Raw genomic sequence first — 25,301 nt, 5'->3', positions numbered from 1 at the left:
GGTTTTCTCTATGGAATGCAGGCAGATCATGGCTGGTAGAAGGAGCGGTAGGATTCAAACCTGTATAAATCAGTAAACTGGGCTAACATTCACATGTGATGCTGAGCCTCTGTAATTGAAAGAACTGAAATCCAATGAATGAAAGGGGCAGGTCAGGGACAGTCAGGCTTGGGAAGAAAGAGATAGATTATGCAGGAGGTCCTCAAGCCAGGAAACACGAGAGGCTCTGACTTGCTGCAGCTTCTAATGTACACAGTGAAATGCTCACACTGTACTGCAAAGTCAATGTAAGCAAATCTAGTACAGGAGAGGAGACTGTGCCTGAATAAAAAGTAATTCACTATCTTGTCTTGAATTGTATTGTAATGCCTTCCTTATATTGTGAAGCGCTGCGCAAACTGTTGGCGCTATACAAATCCTGTATAATAATAATGCGGGATTTCAGCTTCAATCCTGCCTAAAGTTTTGCATTAACTTCTGTGACCCAAACAAGAATTCAGGTCAGGGTGCCACCTTTACTGGCTGCATATTTATGCAGTAAAGCAAGAATATAAATGACAGCTCTGGATTCTGCAGAAAAGGCAGCTCCATATTTCTATCCTGAAAGGTTTCTGCACTCCTTATGCATACAATATACCGGTGAGAACTGAGAATCTCCAACTAAAAAAAAGAGAATTGGGTTATGAATGAGCACATCAAGCAGGCAAAGTCCATGGAGGAGATTGCAGACAATTCCCCTGACACAGCTTAAAGAGTATGCATAGCCAAAACGTTTTTTGAACGTTATGATTAGAGCGGGAAATTGTTAAAATCCCGGTCAGATCTTTATTACTATCCGTGTCTCAGCTGGGCAGATTCACCCTTTTGTCTTGCCCTTCCTGCCACATTCACAGAGACAAATATTCAATGGGGACACCCATCCCAGTGCCAACTGTCTGAGAGGGAAGGTCTCCTGGAGATTTCCTCTCATTTCCTGTTCAGTCTCCCGGAAAAAAAAAAAAAAAGGAAAATGTTCACTTGTTTCAAAGCCTATCTCCGGGGGAAACAGAAAACTCCCCTTGTGGTGGGGCTGCCCCCGCCCAGCAGTTTTACTTACCTAATCCCCACTCTACTAGCAGTCGGCATTCATCTCCCCTCCACTGGCTTGTGCCCATCGGCATAACGGTGTATGATGAAGGGCAATGGACCCCGCATTAGACGCGAGGATGTCAGTGGGCCTTCCTCAGCGTGGGGAAGGAGGTGGACTAATCATGGAGACTACAGCAGCGGGGATCAGGTAAGTAAAAGTCCTTTATCTGGGTTCTCTAGACATAAACCAGCATTTAACCCGTGCAGTGGCAGCCCCAAGGCAAGGGGAGTTTTTTTTTTTTTTTGGTTTTCCCAGAGTCCAGCTTTAACCCTTCCCTACTTCAAATCTAAAAAGAAAAAAATGTGGGCTTTCCCCTCCAAGTGTGTCAGTGAGCACCCACACGAAAGCAGAAGCATTGATGGCAATGATATAATTCTGGCCTAGCATTCCGGAACACCCTTCTTTCTAGTCACATAACGAGCACACATTCAGAAAGCAGTCCAGACTTGACATATTAGAATGAGCACAGCACACTCCCTTGTAACACCAGTCTATCCCCAGCAGGATGGTATCAACTTTCCATACAAAAAAAAATAAAAAATAAAAAATCTATTGTGCAACAATCTGATCCGGCATAACCACCTTCATCTGTAAACCCAAGCATGGCCCATTGGCAGGCGTCCCTTGGGTCAGCCCAGTATGAGATCACAGAGGTGCCCTATCCTGATCAGCGGGCACACACTGTCCTGCCATGCCCACATGAGCCCCTTCTCGGAGGTGTGTGCACAGTAGGCCCTCACCGATCTCTGCAGTTCTCCCAGCCACAGCGAGGCTCTCTCCTTCCCGCTGGGATCCGGGTCATGGTAGAGGGCCTGCACGGCCTGGTAGACGGTCTGCAGGCCGGGCTTCCCCTCCATGTCTGTCTGCTTCAGCGTTCCGTGCTCTCTTACAGCCGCCTCTCCCCAGGCTTCATCCTCTACCTCGGCCGCAATGGGATTGTGCACCCGCAAACTCGGCCCGGACGGGAAGCACAAGTCTGCAGTACAGCGTTCCGGATCCTCTCCCCGGGTTGTGCAGGGAGGAGGGGTGGGCGCCGGAAGACTCAGTGTCCGGCTTCTGTGTGGCTCCTCTCCCGTCACACAAACCTCCCCACCTCTCCAGTAGCAGCCCAGGAAAGAGGTTGCTTCCCGGGCAGGAAGTACGTCAGCCAGTGCTTCCTGCCGGTCCCTGAGTGACGAGAGGGCGGCAGAGACGTTCCTCCCGTGTGTGCTCTGTCATAGATAGCGGAAGCTGCACAACTGAGAACTAGTCTCTGTACTGTTTATGTTATACAGGCATTCCTGTTGTCACTGACATATGCAGGAGCACTGCATGCCATACATAGAGGCTTCCTATGTGAACCCAGTCAGTAAAATGTAATTTCCATGCCTCCTATGTGAGCCCAATAAGTAAAATGTCATATGAACAATCCTGCCACTATGGGGTCCAAAGTAAAGCCACCCAGGAAAAGGAGATGATATATTGTACAGTGTGTGAAATACCTGTCCCCTGCCACCCACTGTGGTTTCTCCTGCTGCCACATAAGTCTCATAGTGACTCAGGTACTTGTGGAAGAAACCATAGCATGGAGTGGGGGAGCAGGTATTTGATGGACCAGACAGTCTCATACCGGCAGCAGCCAGAGAACTGCTACAAGACACGGGCCACCGGAAAGGTAAGTATACAAAACAAATTTGGGGGGGGGGGGGGGGTTTGTCAAAACGGGAGCAGACAGAATCTGGAGCAGTTGCCCATAGTAACCAATCAGCTTCTCTATAAGTTTTGTTGACTCCCCCTCTATGTCTCTTCTGTGATAAGTCAAACTTACCTGTCTGTTCATAATCTTCAGGATGTACACTGTGAAGCACATTGGCGGCTCAGTGTACATTCTCTGTACACCTCTGTGCTGGAATGAATGAACTCACATGCACATACGCAGGAGTTAATTCATTCCATGCTGGCCAATCAAGATGGCCAAAGACCTGTCACCCAGAAGAAGCATGGGAGGAAACTGGTGGCGCTCATGGGGGGAGGGGAGTTAAGTTTCACTATAAATACAATGTGCAGATTTGATGGACCACATGTTCTTTATTTGCAGTTACTCTTCTATACTGTTCTACATTATGTCATCCATATTCACAGGCTGCCCGTACTTTACTGTGGACCCAATACAGACAGGGTTCCAATAACAGGTTAATGTCATGTTAACCATCACTTGTAATATTTTTGAAATATGCAGCTTTCACTAAAAATTCCCATTGTTGGTGCCATTAGGATCTGCTTCAGGCACTTCCTGACGAAAAAATACAGGCGCCTCCAATTACAGGGTGCCCAGCAATTAAATGCAACAAACACGACACAGGCAGCTCCCACAGGTCAGATTGACCACCAGTCAAAGAAACAAGAAAAAAACAAAAAAGGATAAAGCGCACTCCTGTGGGCACACTACAATTCGGTGACTATTGTGTAAGGGTGTGCAGCAGCTCCTCGATACAGGGAGAGGACCCTGTCTATTCAAAATTGCAGATATGGACAAAGCAGGACAGGAGCGCGACTACCAAAAGGACGTGGATAGGTATATGAAGTACAGATTGTAAATGAATCTTTGTATGTGAAAATTACGTGACACTGTTAATAGTGGACAAAGGGACTTACAGTTAGAGGCTCCCCCGATATAGATCACGGGGGAGCCTCTAACTGTAAGTCCCTTTGTCCACTAGTAACAGTGTCACGGAATTTTTCACATACAATGATCCATTTACAATCTGTACTGCATATACCTATCCACGTCCTTTTGGTAGTCAAAGAAACAAGGAACAAAAGAAAGCGCCTCCACAGTGTAAAAGAGTGATTTCATAATAAAAACACGCAGCTCTGAGGCTGTACTTACAATTCAGTTGAATAAAAACCAGTAGAGTAAGATGAGAAGTCCCAAGTACAGCCTCAGAGCTGCGTGTTTTTAAATCACTCTTTAAGGCCCCATTCACACTGAGCGACATGAAAATCGCGCGATATTGAGCGACTTGTCGCGCGACATGGGGCGATTTTTTCCTTATGGGCTGTATGCAATCAGGAGCAATATCACTCGAAAAAAGGGTCATGTAGGAGCGACGAGCTACAAGCGATATTGAGCGACGAGATGTGAACAGCTCCATTGAAATGTATTGGAGAAGCTACATAGAGCGATATCGCGTGGAAATATGAGTGATATCGCTGCAAAAATCGCTCGATAAATCGCTCAGTGTGAATGGCGCCTTAGGCCCCATTCACACTGCGCGATTCGCAAATCGCGCGTTTGTCGCGCGATTTGCATTTTGCGCGATATCGCACAAATGCTTGCATTGAATCGCGGCAAAATCCGCTCCAAAAAGGGTCCTGCTGTAGCGACGCACGACCCGCGACAGCAGGACCCTTTGACCCATTGCCAAGCATTGGAGAGCGATATCGCGTGGTAAATAGCCGCGATATCGCGGGAATTACCGCGCGATAAATCGCTCAGTGTGAACGGGGCCTTACACTATAGAGGCACTTTCTTTTGTTTCTTAGGCACTTCCTGTTAAAGGGTGACAACACTGTTCCTGTCTTCCAATTGTACTCCTGCTTTGTCACCATGTCATGTTGCCCTCTGATCAAACACATATAGCACAGGCATGGTCTGCTGTTGTCACCATCAAGAAACCTGTCCTGAGAAATGCCATGCAGCCAATGCTGGAGTGCTTGCATGTAGGCAGGAAGTGTCTGTAAAATAGGCTGAAGGAGTTCAGCAGCACTGAGATGGAATAAGGGCTAAATACAGCAGAAAAAGAAGAAGAAAGTAGTTTATTATACAAAATGTTTTAGAAAACAAACTCCCCCAACCTCTAGTAATAAACACGCTGTGATAACCACCAGTGGGCTCATGTAGACGGTTGTTGTTTCCCTGTGGTGGACATCAGCGGCAGGTACACAGCTTGCCATTTACTTCAATGGTGTAGCACGGATGACTGTTCTGGGGCTACCCGTGACCTGCTTTGTGTTGTGTGTCTTTGGATGCAGTATGTCTTATAAAGAGGGGTTAACATAGGGTTGCCACCTTTTCTTCAAGTGAAACCCGAACACTCTAGCGACATGCAGACATTTTTCTGGGAGAATAAGTCTCGGCTTATTCATATGTAAATATCACAGCTGAGACTATTTTCAGTGGGAGGCCAGTAGCCCCTATATTAATTTTGGTTGCCCCTGTCTGCCTGACATCTTGTGTCCGGGTTTCTGCTGCCATGAAATCCAGACACAGCATCCAAAACCCGGACTGTCCGGGTGAATCCTGGACAGGTGGCAACCCTAGGTTAACATTGCACACAAATTGAGTCAAACGTAGTCATGGCGGCATTTCATGCAAAAAGAGCCGTGTCTGAACACAATGCTCGACTACATGAGCCCTCCAGGCAAACGCTTCAAACACAGATACAATTATTATTATACAGGATTTATATAGCGCCAACAGTTTGCGCAGCGCTTTACAAAATTGAAATGCTTATAAAATAAAATGTTTATTCCTGTGTACCCATTCCAGAGATTTACACAGCTCTGCCACACAGCACAGTCCTGCCTGACAGGGGAGGGGACCTGAGCTTTCTCTGCTGTAGTTTCATTTTCGCTTCTAGGTCTCCTCCTCACTCCCCACACTGTGACTGGACGGCGGAAGGAGAAGCAGCGCGACATTTAGCTCATTTCTCTGTCACTTGCTCTCTCCTGCTATCAGTATGCTCCTTACAGTGCAATACAATGAATTATGCCACTTCTCCCTCTCCCAGTCTGAGATCTGCTGGACGGGGGCTGCAAAAGGCTGATACAAAGTCAAATCTAGGTACATGCATTGCGTTCTTTTATAAAATACTATTAAGGATATATTAATGATTATTAATGATTAAATCTTAGGAGCCAGTCATCCTTATCCTTGCTTCATTGCTTACTGGAAAGAAGTGACATAAAAGAGCTAGACCTGCTGCAAGGTTTATCCTATTGGTGTGTCTGGCCAATTGTGATGTGAAAGAGTCAGGATAGGTGGTCTGACTACTAGACAGGCAGATTCTACATCCCAGTGGATCTCTATTGTCTCCTAGGGCTGTGATGTCAAACTGCAGGACTGTGAATTGAAGCACCACACTCCCTAATAGTCCAGACACATCTTTATTCTATATACGGATGAAGGGACAGTATAGAAATAGCCATCGCACTTTGGGGACTCATACAAATACCCCTTCACCAGGGCTCACTAACAGAGAACATGTATCAGGACTGTGATGGGGGGGGGGGGGGGGTTTGTCAAAACGGGAGCAGACAGAATCTGGAGCAGTTGCCCATAGTAACCAATCAGCTTCTCTATAAGTTTTGTTGACTCCCCCTCTATGTCTCTTCTGTGATAAGTCAAACTTACCTGTCTGTTCATAATCTTCAGGATGTACACTGTGAAGCACATTGGCGGCTCAGTGTACATTCTCTGTACACCTCTGTGCTGGAATGAATGAACTCACATGCACATACGCAGGAGTTAATTCATTCCATGCTGGCCAATCAAGATGGCCAAAGACCTGTCACCCAGAAGAAGCATGGGAGGAAACTGGTGGCGCTCATGGGGGGAGGGGAGTTAAGTTTCACTATAAATACAATGTGCAGATTTGATGGACCACATGTTCTTTATTTGCAGTTACTCTTCTATACTGTTCTACATTATGTCATCCATATTCACAGGCTGCCCGTACTTTACTGTGGACCCAATACAGACAGGGTTCCAATAACAGGTTAATGTCATGTTAACCATCACTTGTAATATTTTTGAAATATGCAGCTTTCACTAAAAATTCCCATTGTTGGTGCCATTAGGATCTGCTTCAGGCACTTCCTGACGAAAAAATACAGGCGCCTCCAATTACAGGGTGCCCAGCAATTAAATGCAACAAACACGACACAGGCAGCTCCCACAGGTCAGATTGACCACCAGTCAAAGAAACAAGAAAAAAACAAAAAAGGATAAAGCGCACTCCTGTGGGCACACTACAATTCGGTGACTATTGTGTAAGGGTGTGCAGCAGCTCCTCGATACAGGGAGAGGACCCTGTCTATTCAAAATTGCAGATATGGACAAAGCAGGACAGGAGCGCGACTACCAAAAGGACGTGGATAGGTATATGAAGTACAGATTGTAAATGAATCTTTGTATGTGAAAATTACGTGACACTGTTAATAGTGGACAAAGGGACTTACAGTTAGAGGCTCCCCCGATATAGATCACGGGGGAGCCTCTAACTGTAAGTCCCTTTGTCCACTAGTAACAGTGTCACGGAATTTTTCACATACAATGATCCATTTACAATCTGTACTGCATATACCTATCCACGTCCTTTTGGTAGTCAAAGAAACAAGGAACAAAAGAAAGCGCCTCCACAGTGTAAAAGAGTGATTTCATAATAAAAACACGCAGCTCTGAGGCTGTACTTACAATTCAGTTGAATAAAAACCAGTAGAGTAAGATGAGAAGTCCCAAGTACAGCCTCAGAGCTGCGTGTTTTTAAATCACTCTTTAAGGCCCCATTCACACTGAGCGACATGAAAATCGCGCGATATTGAGCGACTTGTCGCGCGACATGGGGCGATTTTTTCCTTATGGGCTGTATGCAATCAGGAGCAATATCACTCGAAAAAAGGGTCATGTAGGAGCGACGAGCTACAAGCGATATTGAGCGACGAGATGTGAACAGCTCCATTGAAATGTATTGGAGAAGCTACATAGAGCGATATCGCGTGGAAATATGAGTGATATCGCTGCAAAAATCGCTCGATAAATCGCTCAGTGTGAATGGCGCCTTAGGCCCCATTCACACTGCGCGATTCGCAAATCGCGCGTTTGTCGCGCGATTTGCATTTTGCGCGATATCGCACAAATGCTTGCATTGAATCGCGGCAAAATCCGCTCCAAAAAGGGTCCTGCTGTAGCGACGCACGACCCGCGACAGCAGGACCCTTTGACCCATTGCCAAGCATTGGAGAGCGATATCGCGTGGTAAATAGCCGCGATATCGCGGGAATTACCGCGCGATAAATCGCTCAGTGTGAACGGGGCCTTACACTATAGAGGCACTTTCTTTTGTTTCTTAGGCACTTCCTGTTAAAGGGTGACAACACTGTTCCTGTCTTCCAATTGTACTCCTGCTTTGTCACCATGTCATGTTGCCCTCTGATCAAACACATATAGCACAGGCATGGTCTGCTGTTGTCACCATCAAGAAACCTGTCCTGAGAAATGCCATGCAGCCAATGCTGGAGTGCTTGCATGTAGGCAGGAAGTGTCTGTAAAATAGGCTGAAGGAGTTCAGCAGCACTGAGATGGAATAAGGGCTAAATACAGCAGAAAAAGAAGAAGAAAGTAGTTTATTATACAAAATGTTTTAGAAAACAAACTCCCCCAACCTCTAGTAATAAACACGCTGTGATAACCACCAGTGGGCTCATGTAGACGGTTGTTGTTTCCCTGTGGTGGACATCAGCGGCAGGTACACAGCTTGCCATTTACTTCAATGGTGTAGCACGGATGACTGTTCTGGGGCTACCCGTGACCTGCTTTGTGTTGTGTGTCTTTGGATGCAGTATGTCTTATAAAGAGGGGTTAACATAGGGTTGCCACCTTTTCTTCAAGTGAAACCCGAACACTCTAGCGACATGCAGACATTTTTCTGGGAGAATAAGTCTCGGCTTATTCATATGTAAATATCACAGCTGAGACTATTTTCAGTGGGAGGCCAGTAGCCCCTATATTAATTTTGGTTGCCCCTGTCTGCCTGACATCTTGTGTCCGGGTTTCTGCTGCCATGAAATCCAGACACAGCATCCAAAACCCGGACTGTCCGGGTGAATCCTGGACAGGTGGCAACCCTAGGTTAACATTGCACACAAATTGAGTCAAACGTAGTCATGGCGGCATTTCATGCAAAAAGAGCCGTGTCTGAACACAATGCTCGACTACATGAGCCCTCCAGGCAAACGCTTCAAACACAGATACAATTATTATTATACAGGATTTATATAGCGCCAACAGTTTGCGCAGCGCTTTACAAAATTGAAATGCTTATAAAATAAAATGTTTATTCCTGTGTACCCATTCCAGAGATTTACACAGCTCTGCCACACAGCACAGTCCTGCCTGACAGGGGAGGGGACCTGAGCTTTCTCTGCTGTAGTTTCATTTTCGCTTCTAGGTCTCCTCCTCACTCCCCACACTGTGACTGGACGGCGGAAGGAGAAGCAGCGCGACATTTAGCTCATTTCTCTGTCACTTGCTCTCTCCTGCTATCAGTATGCTCCTTACAGTGCAATACAATGAATTATGCCACTTCTCCCTCTCCCAGTCTGAGATCTGCTGGACGGGGGCTGCAAAAGGCTGATACAAAGTCAAATCTAGGTACATGCATTGCGTTCTTTTATAAAATACTATTAAGGATATATTAATGATTATTAATGATTAAATCTTAGGAGCCAGTCATCCTTATCCTTGCTTCATTGCTTACTGGAAAGAAGTGACATAAAAGAGCTAGACCTGCTGCAAGGTTTATCCTATTGGTGTGTCTGGCCAATTGTGATGTGAAAGAGTCAGGATAGGTGGTCTGACTACTAGACAGGCAGATTCTACATCCCAGTGGATCTCTATTGTCTCCTAGGGCTGTGATGTCAAACTGCAGGACTGTGAATTGAAGCACCACACTCCCTAATAGTCCAGACACATCTTTATTCTATATACGGATGAAGGGACAGTATAGAAATAGCCATCGCACTTTGGGGACTCATACAAATACCCCTTCACCAGGGCTCACTAACAGAGAACATGTATCAGGACTGTGATGACTTTGATTGGATACTGTCTTGTCCAATGTGTGAGAATGCATAGAGCTCTTCAGCAGCAGGGAACACGCATGTGCTTAGACATCTGCAATGAACATGAATGTTTTAGACATGTGCGATTTGTTTCGTTCCGAATCGAAATTCGGAGATTCAGATGCTTCCGAATTACAGATATAACGAATGCAAACGAATCCGAATGTCCGATTCCGAAATTCGTTAGCGGTAGTCTGGACGAAATTTCGTTTGTTGGACGAAATTTTGTTGCAGCAAAGTGACATTTGAGGAAAAAAAAAACTTTTTTTCCCTCTTAAATGTCACTTAGCTGCAACGAACTAACGAAACGAATTTTCGTAAAGATTACCGCTAACGAATCTTGTCCGAATTCCGAAACTAATTGACTTTCGCACCCGAATCCTGGAAAATTAAATAACGCAATATCCAAATCAAAACGAAACACATTTTTTGCTGGTGCACATGTCTAGGATGTTTCAGGTCCATGACTCATGATAGCTTCACCCACACTCCATTTTAAAATGTCTAAACACAGATAAAACAAAATGCCCGCCACTGTCTAAATTAGCCAGAAAAGCTTCTGCTCCGCTCCTCCCTGATGAAAGTAGTATTCAACTCTCAAACTTTTTTTCAATAATGAATCCAGATCAAACAAATATACATTGCCCAGCAAAGTATTGCTTTACATTTTTACCCAAACACTTACTATCATCGTGTTTCTGAACAGCTGCATCCAAGTCTCTCAGCTAAGCTTCCCAGAACTTCCTGTCCAGTAAAAGATAACAAAGGACAGAGCAGACTCCAGCAACTGTTCATCTACTAGCTGTGAGAAGGGAGGACAGGGGGGAGGGAAGTAGCTTGATTTGCTGTGTCTGTGTGTTTGTGGAGACACACCCAGCTTACTAGCACACACAAGGGTGACTGCATAGCACTCTGCTTGAGAAAGGAGTCACTCTAAAACAGGAAGTCAGGACCAGGGCTCAGGGGTCCAGCTGATTCTGCAGAAAACTAAAACTTTTAAACATCAAGGAGCAGCAATCATTGTAAGTGATTTCATCAGCATTTGAAATAGCTTAAAATCCTTTTGACTTTAATATTACTTTAAGTTCCACCTTGTTGCTGGGGCTCAGTTTTAGTGATGTGTGGGGGCCTGAGTCACCCAAGCCCACAAAACTGTGATTGACACCCCCCCTCACAGCCCAATCAGTTGCGGCAGGGGCATTCCCCACCACTTCACAGATTTATGTGGGCTTCGACTAACTAGGTATGCACCAAGCCCTTGCACATCACTACTGACTTCATGGCTAAGTTTAATCAACTACTAACTCCCTGTGAGACTTTCTCATTATACGGTGGAAGGGCAGTTGGAGGAAGGTGTAGCTGACATCACCACACTTGTAGTTCACTGACACTTCCTCCTCTCCATGTTACTAAATGTCCGTACCTCGGTACAGACTTGGAAGAGAGGAAGAGTCTGCAGGAGCCAGAGCATTGCACCAATGATCCACTGATAAAGGTTAACATGCTTAAGGGAGGCCTTGTTCACACCAAATGCAGAGCAGATCCGGTCAGTTTTCTGCACACGCACGCTAGTCTTTTAGATGCATCTTTGGCTAAAAAATTATTTATTTTTTAACGTTTAACATGGGCTTTCAGTCCCTCTGTTGTTTCCGAGGAGTCTGGGCTGGCGCACGCGAGCCGCGGCCATCTTGCAGGTCCATACCTCCAGTGAGGGCCGCATCCTTGGTTCTCGTCATCCCGAAAAATCGGAGAATGACCGAGCGGTACCCGTGAGTCCCGAGGGGTCCGGTGTATACAAGGAAGGTACTTAGGTGTCTATCAGGCTGTATTAGTGAAGATGTAGAGGATATTATCAGGATCTCGTGCCGGAGCTCTCTCAGCCGCGTCCGCTCACATGAGTCGCCAAGCCACGCCCCCCTAGGAGGAGTGTGGAAATTTAAAAAAAAAAGACTTGTCCAAAGACTTAAGCTAGGCCCCGATCTTCTTGTCCCTCATGACAATCTACTTGACTCTGTTTATCAGGGTTGACTTAACAGAAGAGAAAAATGGCATGCACTGTGCAAAACATGTAGCTGCAGCCTGTGTTTTTCAAGGTATAGTTTTTGTCAGCTTGCTAGCGTTGCCATCTGCTCCATATAATACAACAGCATCCCAGATTTAATGCTGCGTCCCATCACGATTAAGTATGTGCATAAGTTTGTCTCATGTTTTCATGTGATGCACAGCATCGTGTGTTTCCATGGTGCAGGCAGGCCGCCAGCACCATAACAACCAAGGAGGCTGTGCTCCTGCAAGGAATCATGTGTTGCTATGTTGCTGGTGGCCATCCCGTCCACACCATGGAAACACATGATACTCATCCAGGGCTGGAGCATCCAGGGCCACCTCCAGCATTCAGAAGAACACGGAAGTCTGCCTCCATCCTGACCTGCTTCACCTCCCAACCTCTGCCATGTTGCTGCAGCTTTGGTAAAGACAATGTAAGTTAGGACAACTCTGATGTGAAGGGGGGACTCCTGAGATAAAAGGGAACCCTGATGTGAAGGGAGGACTCTGATGCGAAGGGGGCTTCTAAAGTAAAGGGGGGAAAGGATGTGAAGGGGGGGACTTTGATGTGAAGGGGATTCTGATGTGAAAGGGGGACTCTGATGTGAAAGGGGGGATTCTGATGTGAATGGGGGGGACTCTGATGTAAAAGGGGATTCTAATGTGAAAGGGGGATTTCGATGTGAAAAAGGGGACTCTGATATGAAAGGGTGGATTTCGATGTGAAAGAGGGACTCTGATATGAAAGGGGGAGACTCTGATGCACAAGGGGGATTCTGATGTGAAAGGGAGGGCCCTGATGTGAATGGAGACTCTGATATGAAGGAGGGCCCTCCTTACCATCTTGTCTTGAATTGTATTGTGATTGTAATGTCTTCGTTATATTGTAAAGCACTGCGCAAACTGTTGGCGCTATATAAATCCTGTATAATAATAATGATGGGAATTACCATAAACACAAAGCACATAAAACTCATAATATATAGAATTTCCAAAATGCAAAAACAATGCCAAGCTTTGCAAACATGTATATTTATCCAAGACCACCCTGTCCGGCCAGACTATTGGGGTACCCCAGTCTCACGTAATGAAAATGTTTTTCTTAAAATGAAAAAAATGTAAATGTTGTAATAGGGATAACAATCATTCCAGCTATTTCATTTTGCCTACTGGCATATGCTGGAATATATACAGTATGTGAATGTCTTGTATGTAGTGAACAATTCTACAATTATAAACAAATTCCTCATGAAATCTCTCCTACTGTTTACTTCAGTGGGGTTAGCAGTGGATTTTGCAGAATTTGGAGAACCCAACCTTAACTAATTTGCTCAAATCTAAAGAGATGCCCATTTCCTACCTCTGGCAGAGGTCTTCCTCAAGAGGTTCCCCAGCAGTATTTTTGCTCTCTGATATTAGTAATGCTTGTTACCTGGCTTTTCTAGATGTCCCTCGGAGCAGTCAGATTATCTAACCCCACCGGTCAAATGATCCCATGCCATCCTCCAGTGGCCCTACTTGCCTCTCAGTGCTGCGCAAAGGAAGTAGTTGATGGTTGTATTGTGGAATGTGTGGTATGTTCATCAAAGCCAACCATTGCCAGTACAAAGTATGCTACATTCCATAAATAAGGTGAGGTGCGGCTGGGGAGGTCAATATGCTTTGAATGGAGTGCCAGCCAATGGAGCCGAGCCCCAAGGTGGAGCAGTGCAAATATATCTACAAATACAGTATGTCTTCAGTTTGCTGTGACAGCCACATCTACAGGGCTTTGCTTGCTGACCAGAAATGATTTGTTCAAGTAATGGCAACCCTGCCATTGGAGGAAGGAGTGAAGAATCCTCCTTTCAACTCCTTTCCTCCAGCTGCTATCTATCCCTATTACTGTGCTGTCTGACAATAAATGCTGACTACTGTTAGCTGGGGATTCGAGTCCAGTAGCCAGTCTTGACTACATGACATCTCCTATATATAGTTTGTAAATACATAGATAAGGGTGTAGCCATATTTGCTAATCACAATTGCTGTTATGCTTGATCAGTACTGCTGCAGTAGTACCTATACTTCTTCTTATATCACAAGTCTTCCAGTCCAGGTCTGTCTGAATAAAACCAACAGACTATCTGGTGGAGCTAATGGTATGAAACATTCACAATGCACCTGACAGCCAGTAATGGATAATGTCCACCTATTGTTTACATTTACTTCTCCATGTATGGGCAGAGAAGGGACGGGGCTAATAGCAGCATACATTTATTTAATGGGCTGAAGTACACGGACATCTGCATTGACTGATGATGTCACCCTTCTCCGTGGCATCACAGGGGAAGTTCCCCCTTCACACCAGCAGCCCCCACTTTACATCGGAGTCCCATTTTAACATCAGAATCCCTCCTTTCACATAAGAATCCTCCTTCATATCAGATTCCCCCTTCAATTCAACAGCCCCCACTTCACATCAGAGTCCCCCGCTTTACAATATAAGGAAGACATGACAATTGCAATACAATTCAAGACAAAATGGTAAGTAAGGCCCTCCTTCAAATCAGAGTCCCCCTTTAATGTAAGAATCCTCCCTTTCACATAAGGATTATTATTATAATGAAGAGGTTGTAGGAGTTTGTGGACATAAAGCAGACCTTCACCCTCCCCACCCATTTTACCTCATTGCCCTCTATTCTTATAATTGCCCCCCCCATCCCAATACCTTGTTTCTCTGGGACCCCTCCCGACACTTTCGGGATTCTCGCCTATGCCAGAATGATGTCCCATTCACCTGCATACACCGCAATGGGTCATCAGGGGGCCGGCTGTCTCTTCCTTGTTATTCCAGCCGTCCCCTGATGAATACACACCACGGTTTATTATCTGAAAAGCAGCTGCAAGATCCCGGAAAAGACAGCTGACTTATGATGTGATTAAAGAAGATGGCGGTGCAGGACCTGGCATAAGGCAGTGGAACACAGCAGGACAATGCTGGATTTGCTGGAAGAATGAGTATGGCATTTCAGGTATAACCCAGCAAACAGCTTAAGTGGGGATAAAAAAAAAAAAACATGGGGGGAGGGTTGGGGACTTAGAGTCAAGTTCCTCTTTAACTACTTGCCGTCTGCCTGTTGTATATAAATGTACGGAAAGTTTTTGTACAGCGTTTTTTGTGTGCTTGCGTGCATGGTAAAGTGCGCATGCACGCGCAGAAAAAAAATGCAGCCCTCAGTAAAAGGTTTAAACAGCTGGTAACGGTTGTTACGTACTAGTGTTCAGGTGGCTATACAGTCACTCGATCACTTGCATGGTGCCGAGAAGTGTGTGACCACCCTGCCTCCACCGGCTATTCCGGGCTGCACTGTTCCATGTGCAGGCCTGGGACAGGCAAAGCGGCTCTCTGTACTAAGATTGGAGGGAGTTCAGCACTTGTTAACCCCCTATGTGATAGATGAGCAAAAAAGTTAAGTGTGTAAAAAAAAATAAAAAATTAGTTGCATAAAAAATAAAGAAAATGTAAAGAACACAAAAACATTTTTTCAGTCCCTTGCCCCCTGTAAACACACATACAAATGTAAATACGTGTCGGGTGCGAAAATTACGATTACGCCACACGTTAGATATCACCGCAAACGTCGGAGTACGGGTGATAGTTCTAGGGCCATTAATCACTGATAACACTAAATTGATCAGCAGTAAAAGCTTCTAAAGCGTTGCCGATGGGAAATTTGGGGTATGGTAATTTTTTGATTTCGCAGGCGCACGCAATTTTAAGGTTTGACATGTTTGGTATCTATTTACCCGATGTGACTCTGTCTTTTATATTTTACTAAAAAAAATGGATAATAATAAATGTTTCATAAAATAATCAAGGGAAAACATTTTTTTAATAGTAAAAAATAAAAAACCCCAGTGATGATTAAATGTCACTCAAAGAAAGCTCCCCAAAAAATTATTTAAAAATCATTTCAGTACAGTGTTGCATGGCTGCATAAATGTCAAAGTACTGCAGCACTGAATACTGAAAAATGGCCTGGACAGGAAGGGGGTATAACACCCAGGTCTTCAGAGGAGACCCCAGGCCAGGACGACACTTGTAGCCCTATCTTGCATTTTGCTAGATTGAAGAACTTGATGGGTTGTTTTTATCTGCACCTCCATGTTGATGCCTTTTCTAGGCTGTGCTTAAAATGAATGCAGGCGCAGAGGACCTGTAGAATACATTAAAATCAATGCAGAAATGATCCCAATTCTGTCTCGTTATTACTGAATTCAAACTCAGGCGGTTGTTGCCGCTGCAGCCAGTAGAGGGCGCTGTGAGCATCGGGGGTCTAAGACTCTATGGTTACTGATAGAAGCACGTGATTTGTACTAGCATAGCGAGTGACAGATAGTACGGAGAGGTGATAGAGGCGGGTAAGTACACTGTGAGTGATCTTCATGTGCGAAATGCTATCAGTATGTTTTCAGCAACCGTCAGACAACTTGCTTGATGTAATGCCATGCAGAGTCTAGACCTGTGTATACGCCTGTCCACAACTAATATGCAGGCACGGGGAGCCCGGATCTAGCCATCTTATCTTCACATCCGTCCTGTCTCCCATTCCGATCAGTGTGGTTGTGTGATTTCTCCCACAGGATGAACACATCAAGCACGTGTTTCTCCTCGGAGTCTGACTTCTGTTCGGATTGTGGCTCGGTGCTGCCCCCTCCTGGTATCGCGGACACCGTCACATGCCCATGCTGTGGCCACCCTACACAAGTGACAGGTAAGGCCTTGCCAAGATGGAGTTCTTTCTCTTCCCTACTGATCCTTCCACCAAAAGGCCACCTTGAAGTTAAAGTGCATGTGCAGTAAAGGTTAAAAGAAACAGCAGGAGAGGGAGTGGGGAGCTGAGCCCGGAATAGATGTGCATGGGCTTGGTAAGAACCGAGTTCACCCGGGACTGTGCAGAACTGTTAGTGACACATCCCCTCCCATGCCATCAGCTGTGGCCAGAGCATTCCTTGTTACGTGCAAGTGCAGGGAATGCATTGGCTGTAGTTTTACTCATGCAAACTCGGTTTGCACCAAGCCCATGTGCATCCCTTCTTAAAGTGACAGTAAACTCAGGAGTTAAATCTTAAAAAGACATTCAAGTACTTTAACTATTAACACAAATGTATCTTATTTGTGTATCACTCGGCTGTAGATTCTCCAATCATCTCTGAATGGGTGCTGACACTGTCCTTCCTTCTGGAGGGTGGCTACTATTGTTCCCCATGGTCCCTGTGTGTGTTGTAAAGTAGCCAGCGCTCCAAGCTCGCTCCTGTGATGCACTACAATCTCAATACAAATTAGTAAACTAAACATGAGATTGTATTCCATCACGGGAGTGACCTTGGAGCGGTGTCTACTTTACAACTGTAAGTTAACACCAAAAAAAGGTGTCCATAATGAAAGATTTGCACTCGCCTCCTTTTCTGGAGACCGCTATAAAATGTTTGCTCCCCATTACTTTCTGTCCAAGTGAAAATGGTCACCAGGTCAAATGCAGAGGGTGAAGATATACAGCAGGATCACAGACAACACTACAGATTGACAGGGGTTCTAAATGCTTACCAGTCTATCCAACACTGAAGGGGGAAAAAATAATTAATGTGTACATACACTTTAAATATTGTAGGGGTCACTAAGCCTCAGGCCTTGTTCACACCGAAATCGGTGTTAAGGAGGCCTGGAACGCACCGTGATCGCTGTGAAACTTCTCCCCGTGTTTTGGAGCGGGCGTGGCGGTGCATTGTATTCAATGGCACAGCTTCCACGCCCCCCCCCCCTCGCCTGCAGTGCAACCGAACGCCTGGCAAAACTTTGCCAGCGTTGCGTTCCACTGCAAACACAAAAAATAGGGCTTGCAGCTACCGCTCTGGAACGCACATGCTTTCGGTGTGAACAAGCACTTAAGCCCTTAGGTTTTCTTTGTTCAAAGTTAACTCCGATCTTACGGAAAGCAGTGAAATGGTCATGATGAGGTAATGCAAGATTCTGAATACTCATTCTGAATTATAATGGCACCGGCTTACTTTTAACACTTTGCACTTTTCAATTTGAAAATCTGGGGTTTAAAGAGTCCATTGAAGTCATATAGCTGCTCCCCTGTGCTTTACCTTACACAATGTCCCCCTTGATGTTTCTGATGGTACTTCTAATATTTCTAACTGAAATAATTCAGCCCTTCTGAATTATGGGGGTATGGTCATTTGACATTGTAAGCTGGCCCCACACATTGCACTTTTATTATACAACCTCCTTTAGATTTAATAATGACTAAGAAGTACAAGGGCCGTTCTAAACAGTCCATTTTATAGCTACTAATTTGCTTTTATATCTAATCGATAGCATTTATATATTTTATCATTTGATTGCAAGATGATATTACCTGTATGCACTCGGGAGCTGGAAGCCTGGGTTTCAGCTGGCCTCTGAGCCCTGACTCCTAAAGTAATAGTAAAGTTAAATAGCGTAAGCCTGAGCAATAATACTTCAAGACTGAATATTCATTCCACAATGGTGACTAGTTCTCTTAAAAAAATCTGTTTAAAGGTCTCCATTGTTATCTGTTCTCTTAATCTGTCAACCATACATTATTTTTCTTACAGCTTTCTTAGGGAAGTGTGTTCGGACATCAGTAATGTTTAACAAATTGGACACCATTGCCCTATCAAATGAGGCTGAAGATACTGGAGCCTTGAAAGGACCCCTGGTAAGATGGTTACCCCGAATGCTCAATGCATACCTTGGCTACGTTCACACTCATGCTGCAGTGCACTACAGATTGTCATTCTATGTAGTTTTTCATTGTTTAAAGGGGAGCTATTGGGAGAGTAAAATGTAGTCTTCCCAATACTTAGAACAGGTGTGGACACTGCAGCTGTCCCATGCCGGCTCTAGAGAATGAGAACTGAGCGATCATGTAACCACTGCTTCTCCCTGCAGAGAGCAGTGACTATCAGTTATAGCTCCCCACAGGGATCCCCCCTCCCTCTCTGTTCCTCCAGCACTCATTGGAAGCCAGACGGGGGAGGCGGCGGGCACAGCTGGCTGTCAATCAGACAGCCAGGTGAATCATGACAATATTGTCAGGATCCTTCCCAGCTGCAGCACGGCTCTTACTGAGGCAGAGGCATGATGGGTGGAGGTTGCTCACCCCTGTTCTAGTCCCTCCTATTTCCACATAACTAGCTGTAAACAAAATTGATTTTTTTTTCTTCTTACATTTGGCTTCACTCTAAAATGTTCACTCTTTGAAGATCTCCGCATGGTGTCCATTTCTGTTTTGCTACCCTGATCTTCTGATTGGGGAGCACGCACTGTGCATGTTGGCCATTAGACACGTGATCTAACTCATTGGGACTATATGTCCCATGATTCCTCGCATGTCACGGAGCAGCATGTGAAGATGTTGTCCCAGTTGGGAGTGTGTGCATCATGGTGGCTGCACTAGGCCTCCAGGGAGACCCTTCAAGGCAATGTAGTCACCCTGTAGGTGGAAAAAATACACTTGACTTACAGAGGTTCATTATGCTGCAAAGACAGGCTACCCACATAAAGGGAAAACTAAACAAGCAATAATATAAGGTATGCTGCCACATTTATTTAGGGTTTATTAACACTTTAAATGTATTTCAAATGCAGCCAATAGAAATACCTGAATATGAATTTACTTCAGCCTCTTGTAATCCCCCGTACAGCAGAGCTCAGGATGCAGGGGCAGTACTTGCAGCCAATCGGGTGTCCTGCATTCACGAGGCAAGAGCAAACATTTCCCAGCAGACTTACCAGGCATCCTGCAAAAACACTGTCTAGCCATTAAACCCCTTTCACATGAGCATTCAGGTTGTAAGGTTTCCAACCCTTCGTTTGCAGATGGAAAATGGACAACAATGCATCCCTATGGCAGTGCGGGTGAAAATTGATGACCATCCGTTTACATCGGTGTCAGTTTATGTCTGCAATTTTAGACGGATCAGCTCTTCGTTTTGACCGAGACTGATGTAAACTGATCATCAGGTTACATCAATTCAGGTTACGTTCATTTTTTGGGACTGATGTCGTAATACAGCATGGCAAGCTCAATGCATGCTGGGGGAAAGCAAAGAATCATGGGAATTTACCATACTATAATAACATAATATGTAATAAATGGATGTAAACTGAACTGACAACGGATGGTTAAACTGATGTAAACCTATTCAGTTTTCATCAGTTTTTTGTATCCGTGAACCTTGACCTGATGACGCTCGTGTGAAAGGGGTCTTAGGGTTAAAAAGAGAGGTTTCTGTTGCCACACTGCCTCGTCAAGGTCCCTCTGTGTAGTGTGTCCTAACGCTTATCTCTGAGGACCTCCATCTTGGAACATATGTAGCAAAGGATGAATTGGGTGAAGGTTTGCTAGGAGGCAGCCCAACCTCCTTAAAGGCACAGGGACACACTAGAAACCTGCACCCATTTCATCTTTTTTTTTTTTCCCATCCTCATTTCCAAAAGCTGGAAATAACAAATGTATGAGAAAAATCTTGAGGTTGGCCTTGCACTTATGTGTTGTGGTACAATCTGATCTGCAATGCTGCGTGTGTTGCGATAAAATGATGCAGGCATGCATTTTATCACAATGCAACGTATTACAACACATGGCAATATGTCACAATGCTTTGCCATGCACTGCCACGCTCTGTTGAATTAATGTTACTAGAGTAATGTTAAGTCAAAAAAAGTCAAGCACTGCCATGTTTTTGAATAGCGCACGTGTGCGTAACACACCACATTATGTTGCACATTATGTGTGTGGGGGGGTAGCTCTTCATAAACTGAAGAGATACTATGTTTACTATGTCCCTAGTCATAAATGAACAGGAAGCGATCTGTAGAGCTCGGTTATGAATAAATTCCGTACTGTACCGTACTGATCACTCTGGTGTTTGTTGTGAAGGGAAGAATCAGTAAATCCTGCGCATGATTACTGACCCTCCTCTCTCCATCCTAAACTACTCCGCCCCGCCTGTCACTGGATCCTCCTGCCCGCAGCTCTTTCCTCCCTGCTGGGTGCTAGCAGCATGCTCTGCTCTGTGTCCCCTGATTCCTGTTGTCTCTGCCGATACAGGTGGGAGAGAGCAGAGGGGGACATGCAGGGGAACAGATTGCCGATGCTCAGTGGGGAGGATCCAGTGCCAGTAACTGAAAGGTGTGGGGGGGCTTGTCAGCCACTGATCACCGCTATTGATTTACACAGAAGAGTCCAGAGGACCTTCCTGTTATAAGTTCATGGTCTGTGGAGTGACCATGAGCTTACAGCAGAAGGCTGAATGTAGCCGACAAATGGCTTGCTGGGCTGGCCAGCTGAAATTGTTTTTGCAGGAAAAGGGTTAAGATAATTTCTCTGTTTATGTATGGGAGGATAAAAATAAAAAACATCAAAGCAAACATTTGGATTGCTGTGGAAATATAATGTGGGGCGAAGTTGTATTTTTGAATAGCTATTGTTTCTGTTCCACTACACAGATTTAGGCCAGACCGACAGAGTATTCTTCAGTTTCTGTCTGCATGCTGCATGAGTCCTTGAACTGTTCTATTTTGTACATATTCAGCTCTGATAACAGCTGAGTCTTCTCAGATTGACAGGCGCTGCTCACGCTGTGGGTATGAAAAAATGGTTTATTACACGAGACAGATGCGTTCAGCGGATGAAGGTCAGACTGTCTTCTATACTTGTATGCAGTGCCGGTAAGTATACATATAGTGATGATGATAGTATACCTTGTGATGTATATGTTGATGCCTGCTTCATTTTCATGTTCCATACGGAGAAAAAAATAAGACACTGAGCTGACAGAGAAATATTCTGTACACGTGCAGTAACAAAATCAGAACTATGGTCTTCTGGTGGTCAATGGCTCGGATTGTTGAATCAACTGAATTGGCTTGACAGCCAGACATTTGTTGGCAGTCCACAATCATTTTCACTAATTAGAGCTAGCGGGTTTATGGAGCTCACTCAATACGTGAGATTTCACTGGCCTTCTCTCTCCTGGTTCAGATCTCGCCTCACCCCACCAACTCCAACAAGGGGGTATTTCCCTTACTGATGCATTCTTACCATGTATCTCAGAAAGAAGCTTTAACAGTCAGAATTAACCCTCTTACAGAGACTCATGATGGGGATCATGAGAGTGTAGTTATAGCAAATAAATATGTTCATTGTTGGTGCCTCAGATTTTATTTCCTCATAACCTATTTGTGTGACACATTGTCGCAATGCGATCGCAAAGCACATTGTGCCTGCAGTGCGTTCCTGTGCGATCAAAATAATGCTTGTATCATTTTGATTGCACCGGAACGCACTGCAGGCACATTGTGCCTTGCGATCGCATTGCAGCCGCAGGGCGTGGCTACGGTGCCACTCACTGCAATGGCCCGGCAAAAAAGTGAGCCGGCCGCAATGTGGGCAGTGCATTCCGGTCAGATTCTGACCGTAACGCACTGCCTATGGTGTGAAGGAACCCTTATGGAGAGAGGTGTGTGCCTTTCCAAATCATATCCAATCACTTTAATTTTGCACAGGTGAACCTCAATGAAGGTGTAGAAACATCTCGACAACGATTAAGAGAAATGGGAGGCACCTGAGCTCAATTTCAAGTGTTGCAAATGGTCTGAATACTTATGCCAATGTGATATTTCAGTTTTTCCTTTTTCATACATTTGCAAACATTTCCTAAAGTTCTGTTTTCACTTTGTCATTATGGGGTCCTGAGTGTAGATTAATGAGACAAAAAAAAAAAAAGAATTTAAACAACTGTAGCATCAGGCTGCAACATAACAAAATTGGAAAAAAAAGTGAAGGGGGTCTGAGTACTTTCTGAATGCACTGTATATCAGACACTTGTGTTGTAATCTATGCATCCGGATAAGTACTGCTATGTTTCTCAGACACAAATTTTGGTCAGGCTGCTTCTGTTTTGTTGCACTTTATTGGTTTACCATCATAAAATATATACGCGTTCCCATACTTCAACTTCTAGAATAAAACTTTTATTTCAGCATACACATTTATTAGTACTTTGCTTGAGGAATGTAAGATCATGTATGGAGATGTATGTAATACTGTTTGGCTAGCCTTAAACTTAATGTGAAGTTTACAAACATGGCAGCCGTTTACCCCACTGGTCTTGCACTCCTTTTTTTATTTTTTTTTATTTTAGCCCTGTATTTGTCCTTCTGATGGTAATCTTCTACATATGCATTTCGAGCCATTATTTTTTTGGGGGGGCAATCTATCCTTCTTTTAGGCCAGTAGTTTCTTTCCAAACTAAAGGCAGTTTATATAAATGAAAAGTTGACTGATGTATAAATAAGTTCAGTTTGAGCATATCTAGGCGGCATTAATTGGATAACTTTCTGCTGCTTCTGGGAATTTAAGCCCAACATGTCATTTCTTAGGACGGTTAATCAAGAATTATTATAGTACAATAACCTATGGCAAGCAGTCCGATTTCAGTTTATGGACATCAAATGACTCCAGGATGAACTATGCTTCGCTGCTGCAGATTTGTTGCCCTTGTGACGTACACCCGGCCCGAACCCGCAGTACGTCAATCACACGCGACTATACACTGTTCTGAACCGAGCGTGGCGTCCCAAGGACGTGGAGATGCCACTCTCAGCCTCACCCTGCACAGAGATTTCCCAGCTCGCTGGACACAATCTCAGGCCAGCAGACTGAGAGCGATCGCCACCAGGGTTGGTTAACTCCGCAGTTTACCCTTTACCCACCAAACGTCCACTGCCACCATGTGTTTTTAATGGAAACACAGGCCGTGCCCAGCAAGTGCTGTGACAATTTAACACTTAATGCCTATGATAACGCCGTCCTCTCAGACAGGAATATGACAGGTGTCACTATACAGTAGCGCTCTTCATCGAGGCAAGGATACTTTAAGTTCGTATTTATAGCGTAGTGATAAGCTTAATGATTTTTTAAGTTCGTCCTTTAAGAGACTTTTTTTTTTTTTTTTAGGTGTCACTGAGCCGGCCCCTAGGGCAGGACTGGGGATGGAAAGCAGGAGGGGGATGAACCTTTTATTTTACACTATAACCGCCCAATTCCAAATTATGAAAGAGAGCTGATATTGTACTCAGGTTTATGACTTTTCGGGTGAATGCCGAGTCACCTGGGTCATTACCTCTACCAGACCTGCTTGCGTTTATATACTTGTCCACTGGTGACAGATGAGTGCCTGGTGACATGCCTTAGGGACAGCTATAAAATGTTTACAGGTGATTTGGGACTCTCACTTGTGCTGGTCAATAAAGATCACAGGCCAGATAAGCAGATCTCTGTGGACGGCCTGGCAAATGACTACATGACCACATTTGCTCTGAACTGGGATACAAGAGAATGCTATTATTAATATTCAGACTCAAACCCAATTATTGTCACAGCCCTGTCCCTTATTGAAGTCTGTATGAACTTTAATTCTTATGTATAAATCATCTTGTCATCTTTAATCCTTTACAGCTTCCAGGAGAAGGAAGATTCCTAATGGTCATGTCCAGCAAGATTAAGTCAAATGTCTTTTTATGTAAATAAAATTATATTTTGTATTTGCTCGTCCTGCTGTTACTTAAAAATGTAGAAAGTGATATGTGGGTCTCCTGATCTTCCCCTGTCCTTCCGACAGCTGTTTTTTTTTTTCCCCCCTGATTTTACTATTCCCCAGTAATTTTTTGTGTTAAACTGGAATTGAAGGTGAAAAAATCAGCAATGTGCAGCTTAGTGCACAGGTTCGGCAGGATTGTTGCCGAAATAAAATAACTCCCATGTGCTTTCATGGGAATTACATCATTGGGGCTTGGCAAATTAATGGGGGCGGCCACCACTGGCTCTTCCTCTAGATGCCGAGCCCGCTGTCAGGCTCTTTCCCAGCCACAGCACGGCTCTGCGCTATCAGCATATAACAGGCAATAGTCTGCTGTATGCAAAGTCTTGAGTCACAGGAAGACATAGTAAATGTCCTCCTGTGACCCTAGAGAGCTATGGCCAAAAAAGGTTGGGCCATACTTCTCTTTTAAGGGGCCGCAGGCTCAAAACCCAGAAGAAGACTGGGGCAAAAATGGAAATGCTGGTGGAGGAGCGCAGCGCTGGAGTGGATCGGTTTGGCAGGTACATCTGCCATAATGTGCTAATATGCTGGGCATTCAGGGGCCCTTTTTTCATTCTTTTTT

At 44.7% G+C, this 25,301-nt stretch overlaps 2 protein-coding genes across 4 annotated transcripts in view; one reads left to right on the top strand and one right to left on the bottom strand.

The window, feature by feature from the left end:
• TNPO3 (transportin 3) overlaps positions 1-2,300 on the bottom strand; it is a 62,089-nt gene extending 59,789 nt beyond the window's left edge. For both annotated transcript variants that reach the window (XM_018557083.1, XM_018557085.1), the window contains exon 1: positions 1,870-2,300. In XM_018557083.1, coding sequence (XP_018412585.1) covers positions 1,870-1,986 — 117 coding nt within the window. In that variant the 5' untranslated portion in view covers positions 1,987-2,300. The remainder of the gene's footprint in view (positions 1-1,869) is intronic.
• Positions 2,301-10,075: 7,775 nt separating this feature from the next.
• On the top strand, positions 10,076-24,678 carry ZNRD1 (zinc ribbon domain containing 1). Of its 2 annotated transcripts, none has more exons than XM_018557081.1 (5): positions 10,076-10,092; positions 16,682-16,812; positions 18,683-18,786; positions 21,694-21,803; positions 24,595-24,678. In XM_018557081.1, the coding sequence occupies exons 1-5, from the start codon at positions 10,076-10,078 to the stop codon at positions 24,617-24,619; spliced, it is 387 nt and encodes a 128-aa protein (XP_018412583.1). In that variant the 3' UTR covers positions 24,620-24,678. The 2 variants fall into 2 exon arrangements, with proteins under 2 accessions (XP_018412583.1, XP_018412582.1); XM_018557080.1 differs by lacking the exon at positions 10,076-10,092 and adding an exon at positions 16,423-16,459.
• The last annotated feature ends 623 nt before the right edge of the window (positions 24,679-25,301 follow it).

Source organism: Nanorana parkeri, unplaced genomic scaffold, assembly GCF_000935625.1.
Source record: "Nanorana parkeri isolate BGI_ZX_2015 unplaced genomic scaffold, ASM93562v1 scaffold265, whole genome shotgun sequence".
NCBI lineage: Eukaryota > Metazoa > Chordata > Amphibia > Anura > Dicroglossidae > Nanorana > Nanorana parkeri.
This window is presented reverse-complemented; position numbering and strand designations above follow the sequence as displayed.

What these genes read in the sequence shown, in the direction of transcription:
- ZNRD1 (XM_018557081.1), top strand. An exon ending in GAGCCTTGAAAGGACCCCTG is followed by an intron (nt 18,787 to 21,693) that starts GTAAGATGGTTA and finishes GAGTCTTCTCAG; the next exon opens with ATTGACAGGCGCTGCTCACG. An exon ending in TATACTTGTATGCAGTGCCG is followed by an intron (nt 21,804 to 24,594) that starts GTAAGTATACAT and finishes AATCCTTTACAG; the next exon opens with CTTCCAGGAGAAGGAAGATT.